General features: G+C 37.3%; 1 protein-coding gene across 2 annotated transcripts in view; it reads right to left on the bottom strand.

Annotated features, from left to right (window-relative positions):
* Nucleotides 1-1,372: 1,372 nt before the first annotated feature.
* ERLIN1 (ER lipid raft associated 1) overlaps nt 1,373-16,375 on the bottom strand; it is a 42,609-nt gene continuing 27,606 nt past the window's right edge. For both annotated transcript variants that reach the window (XM_070432533.1, XM_070432532.1), the window contains 4 exons: nt 16,123-16,214; nt 7,590-7,679; nt 6,602-6,681; nt 1,373-3,609 (listed from right to left, as the gene is read on the bottom strand). In XM_070432533.1, the coding sequence (XP_070288634.1) occupies nt 3,385-3,609; nt 6,602-6,681; nt 7,590-7,679; nt 16,123-16,214 (487 nt within the window). In that variant the 3' untranslated portion in view covers nt 1,373-3,384. The remainder of the gene's footprint in view (nt 3,610-6,601; nt 6,682-7,589; nt 7,680-16,122; nt 16,215-16,375) is intronic.

The raw sequence follows: 16,375 nt of genomic DNA, 5'->3' as shown, positions 1-16,375 counted from the left end.
CACACTTCAAAACCAGTTAAAGACATGCTAAAATATCTTGCCTGGGAAGTATTAACCCACACGCTGTATTCACCAGACCTTGCTCCTTCAGATTACATTCTGATAGATGGCACACGCACTTTCTGAGCAGTCCTCAAAACGTACTAAGTGGTGAAAAATTTGGTCTCTGAATGGTCTGCCTTAAAACAAGAAAAGTTCTATTGGGACGGTATCCACAAATTACCTGAAAGATGGGGGAAATGTGTAGCTAGCAATGGACATCACTTTGAATAGACCACTTTTGATGTTTCTCTTGAAATTATTGTGTTTTCTTTGGATTGCAAAATCCGTATTAACTGGTTAAAATGTGGATTAACTATTAACCGGTTAATAATATGGAATCTGTTAATGGTTAATCCGTATTATTAACTGGTTAATAGTTAATCTGCATTTTAACAGGTTAATACGGATTTTGTAATCCAAAGAAAACACAATAATTTCAAGAGAAACATCAAAAGTGCTCTATTCAAAATGATGCCCATCGCTAGCTACACATTTCCCCCATCTTTCAGGTAATTTGTAGATACCGTCCCAATAGAACTTTTCTTGTCCTGAGGCAGACCATTCAGAGACCAAATTTTTCACTTCTTCATACGTTTTGAAGTGCTGCTCAGAAAGTGCGTGGGCCATTGATCGGAACAAGTGGTAGTCTGAAGGAGCAATACAACAAAATAGCATATATATCAAATTGCATATACATCAACATATGTGTAACTCCATCTATTGAAAAAATCCGATTAACTGGTACACCTAGTAAATCCCACGAGTCAAGAAGAATGGAAACTGCTTTCAAAATTCTTATGCCAAGTACTAGCGATAACTTCATAAGTTATAGAAATGTCTACTCACTATTATATAGCTGAAATTAATGTCAACTGTAATTAAAAAATATTTAAAAATTATTTTAAAATTCTCATACTAGGGCCGAAGCCGGTTTGGCTCGGTGGATGGAGCGTCGGCCTGCGGACTGGAGGGTCCCGGGTTCGATTCCGGTCAAGGGCATGTGCCTGGGTTGTGGGCGCATCCCCAGTGGGGGATGTGCAGGAAGCGGCTGATCGATGTTTCTCTCTCGTCGATGTTTCTGGCTCTCTGTCTCTCTCCCTTCCTCTCTGTGGAGAATCAATAAAATATATTTTAAAAAATAAATAAATAAATAAATAAATAATAAAATTCTCATACTAGGGAGGCAGTGTTCTGGGAGGAGTATATGAAAAGCCTCTACATTAAGTAAAACTACTAAATAAAGTGGATACCTAGTGAAATGGGCAAGAAAGCCTTGGAAGCATATTAGGACAACAGAAAAGAACGGAGACATATGGAAAACACAAATCACTGATAGTAAAATAATTTTATTTAGTTTCTTTTTTTTAAAAAAAGGTAGCATTTCACATATAAATTTAGACTCAAGATTACAGTATATATTTGCCAAAAGGAACATCCCTGAAGGAGGGCTAGACCTAGTGCCTGAGTGAGCACAGGGAAGCACAGTTCAAGTGGAAGTACTTTCTTTAAAACTTCACCATGTGATTTCCCTGCCCCTCAACTCTGCCACCAGGGCTTGTGGCTTGTAAGATAACTCACATCCATCACTTTGGGGCAGCAACTTTTAGCTCATGGGAATAGAAAACATCTCTAGTAATGAAAGCACAAAAACCAATGATCCAAGTTTCCCACAACAATCATTATCTGCAGCAACAATATATGACAGGAGAAGTTTATTTTTAGTTCAAAAGTTCTTTTGAGGGCTAGAGAACACAAAATTCACTCAAAAAGAGAACGCATACAATTAATGAGCAAAAATGAAAAAAAAATGATTCTCTCCATATTACAAATGCTTTTATAGGATAAGGCCCAAGGAAAAGACCCACTCAAATCTGGGATTCCATTCCCATAAAGTGTTTGGCACAACTCACAACTGTCATGAGACTGAGAGTCAGCTGAGAGGTTGCTGGAAGGATCCCATGACTTTTCTGTCTGGCTTGAACAAAGTCTACACAAAAGGTCTTAATAAGCTGCACATACTCAGGCCTAACTATGGGGCACACTTTTTAAAGAAAGTTAATCTTTAAGGAAAAAAAATGTCCAGGTGAAATAGGTCTCTCATAGCCACAGATTAATCTGTCATCCTCTCATGGAAGATTAAATCCACTGGCTGCCCAGAAGTCAGTGGAATCCTAATCTCCTAGGGAAGGTGAGGCTGGAGAACAACTTTGATTTCAGCATCTCAGGGCCAATAGGGAAGGAGACAAAAATGACCAAGTTACTCTTTGTTCCACACCATGTAGGCTCCTGATGAACAATATTGAGAAGGAGAATTCGTGTGCTAGTAATCATGGCAGCCTAGAATAGAGCCTTTAGGCAGAGGTACTAGGGCAAATGAATGTACCCCAAATCCAGTTAAAAAACTTCCTGCAGTTATGATACAATACTGTGCAGTGAATAGCTAGGAATTGTATGCTGCTCCTATTTCTGGTAAAGCCCTGTCTTGCTCTTGGCCAGCCAGAGCTGAGAGGTGACTTATAAGGAGTTGTCTGTGACAAGAAACCAAGTACCTTAGTCACACACAGCCTGAGGCAGTGACACAGACAGTCATCACCCAATGGAGGAGAATTCAGGTCCCCAGAACTTTGATTCAAAGCCAAGGTTTCATCTCATCCAAAACTTGAAACCAAGCTCTATCTCTGAGCCTACTAATGCAATAAACTAGTGATTAGGAATCTCTACAAGGAATCTGGTTGCGTGGCAAGGTGCATGTCCCAGCAAGCCACCAACTTGACTGTAGGAAAACAAAAAGGTGCAAATTGTATCAAGTAAATGGTTGCTCAACTGGAAGATCATTTCCTGGGGAACTTCAGCAGACTAGATGCTAATCACATGGATGTACACTGCAGACCCTAAAGAGAGCCCGGGTCCCAGGTGTAGTGAGTCTTCTTTACACTTACCACATCCTGGCCATCTTCTCTCCGGCCTTCTATCTCTTGAATGGCTGAGCACACACTTCCCCTGGGACCAATGTAAACATTATTCAACAGATCTCAGCTTAGGAAAACACAGCTTGTTATGTACTTTGTGTTTAACATTCCAGTGCAGGCAGTATCTTAGCATTAGACTTTCCTTCTTTCATGAGTACCAATTTAGCAAGGATCACACACAGCATACTTGATAAAACTGTGGTTGAAAGACCATTTGGGTGCCAGACAGCTGGCTCTATCCTGGAATCAGCTGGTAAGCCAGGACTACCACAGGAGAGGCAGAACACACGAGCACAGGGAGTCGCGTAACCATTATTCCCATTGAACCCCTTGGGCCACATCTTGATATGGGAGAACATTTCCACCTCTTGCATCAACCTATGCTCTCCTTCTTTTGGACAGGGCTCTCTCCAGAGGGTTCAGCAGCATCCTTAGAGAGGAGAGGAGAGCTTTTCCTTCCAGTCCTAACATCTGAATATTTCACAGCACAAGAGGCGTCCACGAACATGCTCGGAATGTTGCTGCCGAAGTAGATCTTACTGTTAGAAGCAATGGCCTGGTATCTTCTGAGCTCCAGATACTCCGGGGTCAATTTGTGCTGTGTGGGGGCAAACAGGAGCAGAAGCATCAGGACACTTTGGTGCAATATTCATCCCTCTATTTCCTTACACACATTTCCCTACTGCTCTACTGATAAAATTACTCAAATCTGAATTGTTGCCAATGACCCTCTCTCACTTTGAAGTGTGGCTATTGCATTAATAGCTATATTCCAGACTTGAAGTTCCTTCAACAAGCTGTTATAATGTAGGAGAAGCTGCTTATTTTTTAATTAAAAAAAAAAAAAAGGTTGGGGGTGGTTATGAGGAACAATGAACGTAACTCACTAAGTAATGATGATAACATTTCCACAGTGACTTGTGGCTGATGAAGTACTTCCATATGTACTTTCTCATTTCATCCAGCTGAATCAACTGGGGTCAGTTTGGAGTTTCTCCTGATATATGAACAGGTCAATGGATGGGAGTGGCAGAGCTTCAAAGGAAGGGCCTGGGCTCAGAACCTTATAATCAACCACCTTTGATTCTGCTTTTCTTGATCACATTCCAGAACTAGAAAATATCTCAAGAACTCACCTGGTCTGGCCTCTTGCCTCTACCCAGAAACTGGATGTTTAATCTGTTTGTGATGGACAGGTGTTTGTCAATCATCAGGTTTCTCTCCGTCACAGTCTTGTTTAAATCGTGATCTTAAGATATATCCAATCACAATCTCTCTGGGTTTGATTAAAACGTATTCATTTCCAATGATCCTTAAAATATACTCTAAAGCCTCTCAGAGCCTTCCCTAGGGATTGTCTCTTCATCTCAAGTCCCAGCCTGTCCTCCAGGCAAATCCCATCTTGTTCTTCACAGCCCTCTGACATCTTCCACTCCTGCACCTACACCTTCTCCAGCTGACTCACATCCCTGCTGAAACACTGCCATCCAATCTGCTCACCGTGTATAAACAAATTACTTTCTAAAGTCTTATTATTATAGGTCAATATCTGAATAGCATTTTTCATTTTCAAAGTGACATAAAACTACTTGCTGCCCTTTTGGCATAGGCTGACTTCATGACAAGATCTGGATATTTGTGCCTGGTCAGCCTCTCCCATTACAGATTTGAAATGTTAGTTTTGTAAACTCAAGTTTCTCATCTCGTCTTCATCTTGACCAAACTCCATTCTGTTTCTATAGAGCTGTGTCCTCCAATATGTTGTGTATTTCTAAATTCATACTGAATTTCAAGTCTTATCATTTCTTCTGAATACAGATTATTTGGTTATTTTCTAAATCAAAAGAGTTTAAGCTCTGTCTCTACCTTCAATCTTTACTCTAATCCTGGAAACTGTATCCTATATCTTAGCAATCTCTGTCTCCATTCTTTCTGTCCAATCTATTCTACAACTAATAACCTTATAAACCTTGGTTAGATCCTTCCCTTCTCAGAAAGCCATAGGGGTTCTAGCTGTCTCTTAATTAAATAATTCCTGCTAACTAGGCCTGTAGTCTCTAGACCAGGGGTGGGCAAACTTTTTGACTCGAGGGCCACAATGGGTTCTTAAACTGGACCGGAGGGCCGGAACAAAAGCATGGATGGGGTGTTTGTGTGAACTAATATAAATTCAAAGTAAACATCATTACATAAAAGGGTACGGTCTTTTTTTTTTTTAGTTTTATTCATTGCCCACGGCTGCTCTAGACCTAAACTTACCCCAGTCCCTAAACAAAAATTGGTCACCCATACATCACCCAACCTCCTTTCTCAAGTTATTACACATAAAATGCCTCATGACTAAAACATTTAAAAAGCCCAGTAAACAAGCAATACTCAGTTGGTAGCATTTGGAAACACATGTGTGTGTGTGGAGGGGTGGTGACTATTAAAATAATTGGCAAACACTACTGACATTTAGTAGGCGAGGGCCTGGGGTGCAAAATATCCCATAATACATGAGATGATCTTTAACAATTAAGAAGCATCTCACTCCAAAATGCCAAGAATGTCTCTGATGAGAAACACTGCTATAAACGAGCTTACTCAAGAAACCTACCTTCTCTGGGAAGCAATTCTAAATAAACTTTACTCTTCTGTTCTTTTTGTCATTTCAGAAGCCCCTCAATTTTCTTGATTACTGAATTCTTATACAGCAGGAGAAATGAATGGCTATATGGCAAGCATGTCAAACTCAAAGGCTAACATGGGCCAAATAAACAAGGTTTAAGTTTATGTGGGCCGCAAAACACAAAAGCTTCAATTTTCATAGAAACATAGGTTTATTTCGATAGAGACATACTGAATACAAAGGGCTGAAATAAATGAGTAACTGTTAACATAAAAGAATAGAACATTTTAATAGAAATTGTATTTTTTCTTGGACATTAACTTACCAGATACTGAATATCTGCACAATTAAAAAGCGTAACGCAAATTTCTATTTTTCTTATTCTCTGAAAGCAAACTATTTCCTGTTGTGCACACCAAACAAGTCAGTACAAAACTAATGACATGCAATCGGCTGCTAAAATATTCGCTGCTAGTATTAGTGGAGAGAAATGGTGTGCCTGTGCTTAAGGCATGTAAGGGAAATGAATGTAACATGATTATAGTAATCAGTCAAGAGCGAACGTAGTAGTTCGTTATTAATAATTATATATAACAGGATATTGTAAAAATTAAGTCATGAAATTTTTATTAAATCGTTTCTTGCATACCGTTATATTAGCTGGGCTGCAAAAATATTCGTTGTGGGCTGCATGTGGTCCATGGGCCGTGAGTTTGACGTGCTTGCTATATGGCATGTATTTTTATATATCTGCTTGCCTTTGCCATAGCTTCCCATTTTAATACGCAAATGTACAAAATTCCCTATCCAATAAGTGTGCAATATATCTTGCCAAGTGACTGGCTGATTCTAGAGGGTGTGACAGTAACTATCCTTTCTTGACACTGGATAAAATCTCCTTTATCACAGTAGAGCCCCCCACAAGAGAAACTAAACCCCAAACTGTATTACTAGGACAGTGGCACAGAGAGCCAGTCACCTTGTTCGACGTGGCATATTTATGTGCAGCATAATATTCAGCATCTGCTTTTGCCTTCTCTCGGGCCAGGAACGCGGCATCTAGCAAAACAACACAGGGTATTTAAAACAAAGGAAACTTGTGATCTATTTCCTCAGCTGGGTAACAAGTTCAGACTCTACTTTAGGTAATAGTCCCTTTCTCCACTGCCTGATATTTTGATCACTTCTTTACTTTAAAAGCATATACCAGTAACAACTCTAGCAGTTTTGAAATCCCAGTCCTCAGACAGCTTCTGAGGACTTAAATGGGAATATTCTTGTCAATGTTGAACAACTCCCAGCTCAGCTGAGCCCACTTCATTTTCCACCTAAAAGTGCTCTTTCTTTCCTCCACCCCCATCAACCAAAGCATCACACCCCACCCCACTCTCAGCTTCAAGTGAAATAACTAAATCCAGACACAAAAGCTCTGCTCTATTTACTGAATCCCCCCCACATCCCGCATTTGATCTAAACAATAGAAAGCAGCAGTATATAAGCAGAAGAGGTTGAATGTTTGGTCTTCAAGACTATGAGCTAAGAACATCTCACTGTGAAATCAAGGAGTTTGAGAGCTCTGTGAAAACCGTGGCTTCTTTTTTCCCAGCTAATTTTTATGGTGTGTTTTTTTTTCGTTGACAGGTAGGAAAGAAACTGGTTGTGTTGGGGTTTCTCATCTTATACATTCTTTACAACTGATTATGGGTAATTATCATACTGCCTGAGAACAAAGTGGGAGCTAATAAGCCCTATTTTAAGTCGGAAAAGGAAAGGCTGAGTTAGCCAAAGTCACAAACCAAACCAAGAGCTAGATATGTAATGGCAATTTTTAAAAAATTATCTAGAATATCAAGTCAGCCACTTCCTTCAGACTATTCTGTCTATGGCCTTCCTACCCACCATAGAGCCCAACCCCTGGGGCAGAGAGGCAGATTAGGATAGTCAGAGCCTCTTTTTTCCTGATGTACCTTCAATTTCAGAAATGCGTTTTTCAGTTTCTTTCTCCATCACCTTCTGCTGAAACCAAATTTTTGCCACTTGTGCAATCTTCTCTGCTTCTATAATCATACAAAAGAAGACACATTCAAAAACATTTCCCTAGCTCCACAGGTATTTAGAATCAGCAGCACACAGTCTAACGTTTACTTACATAAGGTGTTATGGACTGTTTCATTAAGTTTTATCTAACCACATAGTAAACAACTCAATGGAATAAAAGGGAGTCTATTTCCTACTTTACTGTTCTGTTTGACAGTGCTAATTTTGTGGGAAGGGGAATACAAAAGTTAACAGTTCCAGTCCTTTAAGGGATTAAATAGCAATGGTCCACAAGCTAATGGGGGGGGGGGGATACTTCATCAAAGTACTCAGCACAAAAACAGAGCAACATAAATGCATGGCAAGGTAGGACAATTAATATAATGTGGTAGGAGAAAGAAAGGTAAGTTACACCAAGGAAGGCCTTCTAGAAGAAATCTTAAAGAAAATAATGGACATGACCTAGGAGGACAAGGCAGAAAGTGTAAACAAAGACAAGAAGGTACGAAATGCGCAAGTGAGAGGTAATACAGAGTCAGCTGACCGGAGATACAACAAAAAGTAAGAATAGAAAGAGGGTTAGAAGACACCTGTCTTGAGTGACAGCCTAAGGAATTTAAGCTTTAATATGCTCAGGATCAACTGTTAAATTGCCATAAAGGAAATAACACGATGAAAATATCAGAGAAGGAATATTCTGACTGCCGTGGAAGGTAAAAGAGAAAGAAGGACAATTCATCTGAGAATGTACAAACAGTGTTGGGAGTGAACAAGTTAGCTGCAGCAGGCTGTTACAGGCGGGGAAAATGAGAAACATTCTTAGTAAAACTTGGCCCAATCAAAGGATCCAGGACCAAGGGAGAAAGACTCTAATTAAACTTTTATTTCAATCACTGCATTTCTTGAAGAATGTTCTCAACTCTCCTTTTCAGACAAAGAAGGTGAATATTTTAACACATTTTATGCACTTCCCAGGGGAAATGCATAATGTTAAAAAAATTTCCAAGTCGTTTTTTCTTTCTGGAAGACAGTAGCCTTTCTCAACTACTCCAGGGCACATTTCCCTATCAGCCATAAAGTCAATTTATATCATACCATCCCAAAATAGACTATATTCAACTGGGCTAGAAATTTAGCGATAAGCAGAAACTCAAGATAAAACTTGAATAAAAGGTAGGGGGATCTGGCATCTGCAGCTAGAACCCTGAGACTGATGTTTCAACATAAGGGAACTGCTGCCATAATCCCATTTAACACTGCTCTTTAATGTGTGTGGATAAAGCCATAAAGAGTATGACTACACTTCTAGTCTAGAAAAATGGTGGAGTAGGCTAATGAGAAAAATCCTTCAGCTAACAACACCTTAAAGCAGCAACTTTCAACCTTTTCATCTCATGGCACACATAAACTCATTACTAAAATTCTGCAGCACACCAAAAACTCTATTTTTTGTCAATCTGACAAAAAAAAGGGTATACTATTGATTCATTCATATCAGACAACTACTGTTGTGTTTGCTGTTGTGATTTTTTTATTTGACAATCTAAGGCAGGGGTCCTCAAACTTTTTAAACAGGGGGCCAGTTCACTGTCCCTCAGACCGTTGGAGGGCTGGACTATAGTTTAAAAAAAAAAACTATGAACAAATTCCTATGCACACTGCACATATCTTATTTTGAAGTAAAAAAAACAAAACGGGAACAAATACAATATTTGTATTTGCATGTGGCCCGTGGGCTGTAGTTTGAGGACCCCTGAGAGAGGTCAGTGCCCTGACTAAATAGTCAGGTATTAAAAATTCTGCCGAAACCGGTTTGGCTCAGTGGATAGAGCATCGGCCTGCGGACTGAAGGGTCCCGGGTTCGATTCCGGTCAAGGGCATGTACCTGGGTTGCAGGCGCGTCCCCAGTGGGGGGTGTGCAGGAGGCAGCTGATCGATGTTTCTCTCTCATTGATGTTTCTAACTCTCTATCCCTCTCCATTCCTCTCTGTGGAAAATCAATAAAATATATTTAAAAAAAAAAATTCTTACAGCATTGCAAGTGTTCCTGCCTCGGCACACTGGTTGAAAATAACTGCTTTAAAGTGCTAGATAAAATTTAACAAATTTGTTTTTTAACGCATGACTGAGATTCTAAGCGAGAATTTGTTTTTTAACCCAGGGCTGAGATTCTAAGAAAAAAATGGGAGCTACTCAAGAGACATAAGCAAAGGGAGAGCTGAGAGTCTGCATAGTGGCAGCCCAGGGGTGGTTATCAGACAAGTAAGGGAGAAGAACTTGGGTTATTGCCCAAGCAGGGGGGTCAGAAGATGAGGACTTGAGATGCTGGAACTGAGACTCCTGTATACAACAGAGAGACAGCTACAGAACTGCAACTCCAGTGAGACTAAAAAACTCTATCTTGCCCGACCAGTAAGGCTCAGTGATTGATCATCAACATATGAATCAGGAAGTCATGGTTCAATTCACACTCAGGGCACATGCCCGGGTTGCAAGCTTGATCCCCAGTAGGGGGCGTGCAGGAGGCAGCCGATTGTTAATTCTCTCTCATCATTGATGTTTCTATGTTTCTCTCCCTTCCTTTCTGAAATCAATAAAACTATAATAAATAAAGAAATTAATTAATAAAAACTCTTTCTACCAGCCCAATGAGAAGTAACCTTTTCTCACCTGGACACATCATAGTGAAACTGGAGAATACCCAAAGACAAAGAGAAAAATCTTAAAAGTATAAAGAGAAGAGGCAAACAAAAATAAAATAATACCACCAAAGTAACAAAGAATAATAATTGAATTTAGAATTATAGGCTAAATTATCATTCAAGAATGAAACAAAAGCATTTCAGACCAAGGAAGACTGAGTAAGTTTCCACTCTAAGCTTTTACTGAAAAAAACTAGCAGGGAAAAAAAATGAATTGCCAGAAACAATGGAGAAGAAAAAATTACATAATACATGTAAATTGAAATATTTACTGTAAGAATCAATGATGATGATAATAATTAATGGGGGAATAAAAACAACGTGAAACTAAACTACTAGACAACAGTAATATGAAAAATTGGAGGACAGTGATAAGAATTAAAGTATTCTAAGGTATTATTCAAGAAGAGAATAGAATAACTTTAGACTTTGTCAAGTCAGATATGCTTGTTAAACATTTTATAGGTCATGACTAGTTATAATTCTAAAAATTAAATGTAAAATTTCCAATCAAGTAAAAGAATAAAGAAAATCCAATCAATTCAATATCCATCAGAAAAGAGGGGGAATATTAGCAGAGAAAAAGATGCATGATAAATAGCACAAAATTAAATAATATAAACAAACCCAAACATAGCAGTAACCACAATAAATATAAAAAGACTAAACTCACCAGTTAAAAGACAGATTCTCACATTGGATAAGATAACAAAATCCAGCTATATGCTGTTTACAAGAGACACACCTAAAACATAATGACATAGAAAAGTTGAAAGTAAAAGAATGCGAAAAGATACAGCAAGAAAATAACTAATCAAGAGAAATTGGTATAGCTATATTATCATCAGAAAAAATAGACCTTAAGCCAAAAACATGTTTGGGATAAAGAGGGTTACTACATAATGGGTGCAATTATCCTGGGAGATGTAACGATCTAAACCTGAATGCTCTTAATGATATAGCCCCAAAACACATAGAGAAAGAAATTTTAAGTTAACAAATCCATAGTCATAGTGGGATTTAACACACCTTCCTCAGAAATGGATAGCTCAAGAAGGGAAAAATTGGAAGAATACAGATGTGAACAACACCAGCCTCACCTAATGGTTATACAGAGAAACCTGCATCCAGCATATAGAGAATGTACATTCAATCTTTGTAAGCGGGCAGAACATTTACCAAAAAAGGACCATGTATTGATGGGCCACGAAGCAAATTTCAACAAATACTTAAGAATTCATATAACAGATAATATTTTCTGACTATTGAAAATCAACACTGTAAAGGTAGCCCCCTAAAAACCCTTTTAATAATTCATCAGGCAAAGAAATCATAATGAAAATTTTTTTCTAAATTAAAACTGAAAACCAATAATAAACTACATTTGAGATACACCTAAAGCAGAACTTAGAAGAAAACATATAATCTTACATATTTTCATTAGAAAAGACTGAAACTAAAGAATTAACCCAGTAAGTTAGAAAATAACCAATAAGTAAGCTCAAAAAGGTAGAAGAAATAATAAAACTAAGTGTAAGTGATATTATTTTTTAAAAAGTGACAATAGAATCAACCAAATTAAAATCCAGTTCTCTGAAAAGATGAGTAAAATAAGACAGACCTCTGGCAAAATTGATTCAGAAAAAAAAAAAGACACAGTAAATAATATTAAAAATAAAAAGGGAGCAGCATACTGATTTGGTAGAGGGTTTTAAAAATCAAAAAAGAATTCTACAAATTTATGCCCCCAAATTTGAAATAACAGATGAAATAGATAATTTTCTAGAAAAATATAACTACCAGAACTCAAAAAGAAACAAATATCTGAGTAGACCTACATGCATTAAAGAAATTATAACAGTAAGTTAACTATTACCACAAAAAACCAAGCATACAAAAAACAAACAACCAAAAAACAAACGCAAACCCCAATGGACCAAGATGGCTTTTACAAGTGAGTTCCGCCAAATCTACAAAGAAGAGATAATATGTAGTTTATACAAAATGTTCTAGAAAAGAAGTGTTCTGCATTTCATTTTGAGGCTAATATAACCATGATACAAAACCTGACATTAAGAATAGAAGGAAAAAATTATAAGCTGATCTCAATTATTGAAATAAAAACATTTTACAGAAATAACCAGCAAACCATATAGGGAAATGTATTGGGGTGAACCTCTTCCATTATGACCAAGTGGATTTATCCCAGGAAGACAAAATTATCCAGTAATAGAAAATCTATTACTATAATTCACTATGTTAACAGCTTTAAAAAGAAAAAGTATATGGTCATTTCAACAGATACATAAAAAAATTCTAAAAGTTTTAACAGCCATTAACGATAAAATCTCTTGGCAAGCAAGAGGCAGAAGGAAACTTCACTAACCCAATAAAAGTTAAGTACAGCCAACATCATTGGGACTATGTAAAGTTAGGAACAAGACAAGAATGCCAATTACCATCTTTCTTTTCAACAAGGCATAGCCTAAAGCAGTAAGATAGAACTAAAAAGTGTGGGACTACAAAGGAAAAAACAGAACTGATTTGAAGACAGTATGACTGCTCACATGGGAAATCCAAGAGATTAGAAATATCATTTTGAACAAGATTGCTAAGTGAAAAAACCAACAGTATACCTATACAAAAGCAAAAAAGTCATAAAAAGTACCTTCATAAAAGAAACATATTTATAATAGCAAAAAAGTTAACATACAGAAATAAATCGCTAACAAAGAATATGCAAGAACTTTAAGAAAATGACAGTTTTGAAAGACATTTCTCATAAATGGAGAAATACAACAGATTTATAAGACTCAATATCATAAATATTATAATTCTCTATAAAGTGATATATACAAGTAATACAATTCCAATCAAAACCCCAATACTGTATTTTACAGAACTTGAGGCACTGGTTCTAAAAGGTATATGGAGGAATAAAGGGCCTGGGATCGTTTTCAAGCCAATTTTAGGAATAGTTAGGAACAGTTAAGAGAAATAGTTAAGGAGAAACTTGCTCTCCCAGATTGTAAGACTTAACATAAAATCTACAATATTTAAAAGAGGGCAATATTGGAGAAAGCTAGACCAAGAAATTAAAACAAAATAGAGACTCAAGCAACAGAACAAACCATATATAGAATCTTGTTGTATGACCAATGTGGCATTAGAAACAAGTAGAGGAAATAATGAACTATTTAAGTCTGAAGTCAATTGGTTTGCCATTTGAAAATATAAAACTGAATTCCTACATCACACTAAACACTAAAATAAATTCCAAATGGATTCAAGACCTAAATATAAAAAGCAAAACTACAAAACTTTTAGAATAAAATCATTATTTGGGGGCTAAGAAAGAATTCCTAAACAAGATGGGAAAAGCACAAACCAGAAAGGAAAAAATTGATGAATCTAACTTGTTGAAAATTAAATATATGTGTATGTCAAAAACATCATAAAGTTCAAAGACAAGCCACAAATTAAGAGAAGATATCTGCAGTGTATAAACATGGGAAAGGATTAAAATCCAGAAGATATAAAGAACTTCTACAAGTCAGTTCAAAAAACATAATCAAATAATGGACTGATGATATTAACATGCAATTCACATACCACAAAAAAAGGGAAACCTGAATGATCAATAACAATATTCAACTTTACAGTATTGAGGAAAATTCAACTGAAATTATGTGATACAATGTCCACTATCAAACTGGCATAAATTTTTTAAAGTTTGATAACTCTAAGGGTTGAGGAGGATGTGCAGAAATGTGATTCAATATGGCAACACATATACTGGAACTCAAATACTGCTGAACAGAAGGTGGAATGGAAAAATCACTTTGGAGAGCGACTTGGCAATAGATTATAAATTTGAAGACGTGTATACTCTGTGACCCAGCAATTCTGCTTCGAGATATGTACTCTAGAAGAATCTGTGGGAAAGTACACTTCTTTTGGGGTATTTCAATTTGTTAGGAATCAATATTTTATTTTTTTATTTTATTTTATTTTTTTTTTAAATCTATTTTATTGATTTTTTTACAGAGAAGAAGGGAGAGGGATAGAGAGTTAGAAACATTGATGAGAGAGATCGATCAGCTGCCTCCTGCACGCCCCCCACTGGGGATGTGCCCGCAACCAGGGTACATGCCCTTGACCGGAATCGAACCCGGGACCCTTGAGTCCGCAGGCCGACGCTCTATCCACTGAGCCAAACCGGTTCGGCAGGAATCAATATTTTATAAATTATTTTTAAAAAACGAAGTACTAAGAAAAATATTAAAAACAAAAGCACAAGCTCAAGTTTTCAATTAGATTCAACAAACATAAAAAAAAGCTGTAGGAATTTTTAAACACCCATTCTCCATTTCTGTAGTCCTCTCATTGTGGATCAGAAACAAAAAGCTGGTGACAGGGCACTGACCCACACCACATGTTGAGTAACACTACTCTAAGAAAATGCTTGCATGTGTTCACAGAGACCTGGATGAGGGCATCACTGCAGCACTCTTTGTAATAAGGAAAAACTAGAAACTACCTAACTATTCATTAATGATCTATCAGAATAAATCAAGGTTTACTCATGAAAATACACAGTAATTAAAAACGAAGTAGATCATGTATCAATATGAATAAAATTCAAATAATGTTGGTTTAAAAAAGCAAGTTGTGACCCTGGACAGTTTGTTCAATGGTTAGAGTGTCAGCCCCAGGACTGAAGGGTCGTGGGTTTGATTCTGGCCAAGGGTGCATACCTTGGTTGCAGGCTCGATCCCCGCCCCGGACGGGTGTGTGTGGGAGGCAGCCGATCTCTCACATCCATGTTTCTTTCTCTCTCTCCCTCCTCATCCCTTCCTCTCTCTCTTAAAGTCAAGGTGAGAATTAACAACAACAACAAAAAACAAGTTATGAAATAAAAGTAGAGTCTGATAGCATTTTTGTAGTTTAAAAGAATCTGTGAATTATCACATACTTTCAGTGTAAGTATGAAAATATGGGCAGAAAGATATACATCAACTTTAGAATAGAAGCTACTCTGTGAAGACGGGTCAAAAAATAAGACCAGGGAAGAGTATAAAGGAGGCTTCAAACAGATATAGAATTTTCTTAAAGCAAAGATGATTTGAGGAAAATATGGCAAAAAGTTAAGCCTTCATTATATTGTTCTCTGTATATTCTGCATATTTGAAATATTCAATGAAAGACCCCTTAAGCTTTCAGCATCCAAGGAACAAACAACTGGGGGCCTAAAATGGCAGTCTAATATACAGTACCCTGGAGTGTTAGGGAAGTCACTGATTCAAAGTGAGCTGTAAGCAATCTTGCTGCTTTCGGAGGTGGTATTATTCATCTATCCAGATACAACTATGTGCATGTCAGCAGCAAGGATACATACTATAATCTTGAGCTTTTGCCAAAAACTTCTTTCTCCTAAATCTGTATAAACAAAAACCCTATTCCACAGAGGCTAGAGCTGCCCCCAGATTCTGTCTACTTTCCCTGTCCTTAAAAAAGACAATAGTCGTGGCAGCCAATGACATGGTGGAGAGCCAAAGAACTTCATTACATACTGGCCTCATCTGCTTTTAAAGGCTTTAGAAAATCTGACTGTATAAAGAAGTTTCCAGAATTCTAAATATGAATGATTCAATCTTATTTGAGTCCCATCAATATCTAATATGAAGCTGACAAAGAACAACAGGACAAACTCACAACACATGTACTTAGAGACAGCCATTTCGGAAAGAAATCCACGTACCTATAATAGCCTTTTTTCGCTCTGTCTCAGCTTCTTTCTCCACCACCTTTTGTTTCTGGATAGCTATAAGAAGTTTTGTCTTCTCAGCCTCCCTGTGGACAAAATATTATAAAAATTAGAAATGACATGTAGTCACAGGCAGTAATTCTGACTCTACAGTGGGTCAGAGAACCATCTTCAACAAGAACTTTTTGAATCATTAAGATAGGCAAAGAGAAGTGTTAGCCTATCTATACTAATAAAAGGGTAATAT

This window comes from Myotis yumanensis, unplaced genomic scaffold (assembly GCF_028538775.1).
Source record: "Myotis yumanensis isolate MYYU_CA2020_CCGP unplaced genomic scaffold, mMyoYum1.0.hap1 SCAF_13, whole genome shotgun sequence".
NCBI classification, from domain to species: Eukaryota; Metazoa; Chordata; class Mammalia; order Chiroptera; family Vespertilionidae; genus Myotis; species Myotis yumanensis.
The sequence above is the reverse complement of the archived record's forward strand: the minus strand, read 5'-3'. Positions and strand labels throughout refer to the sequence as shown.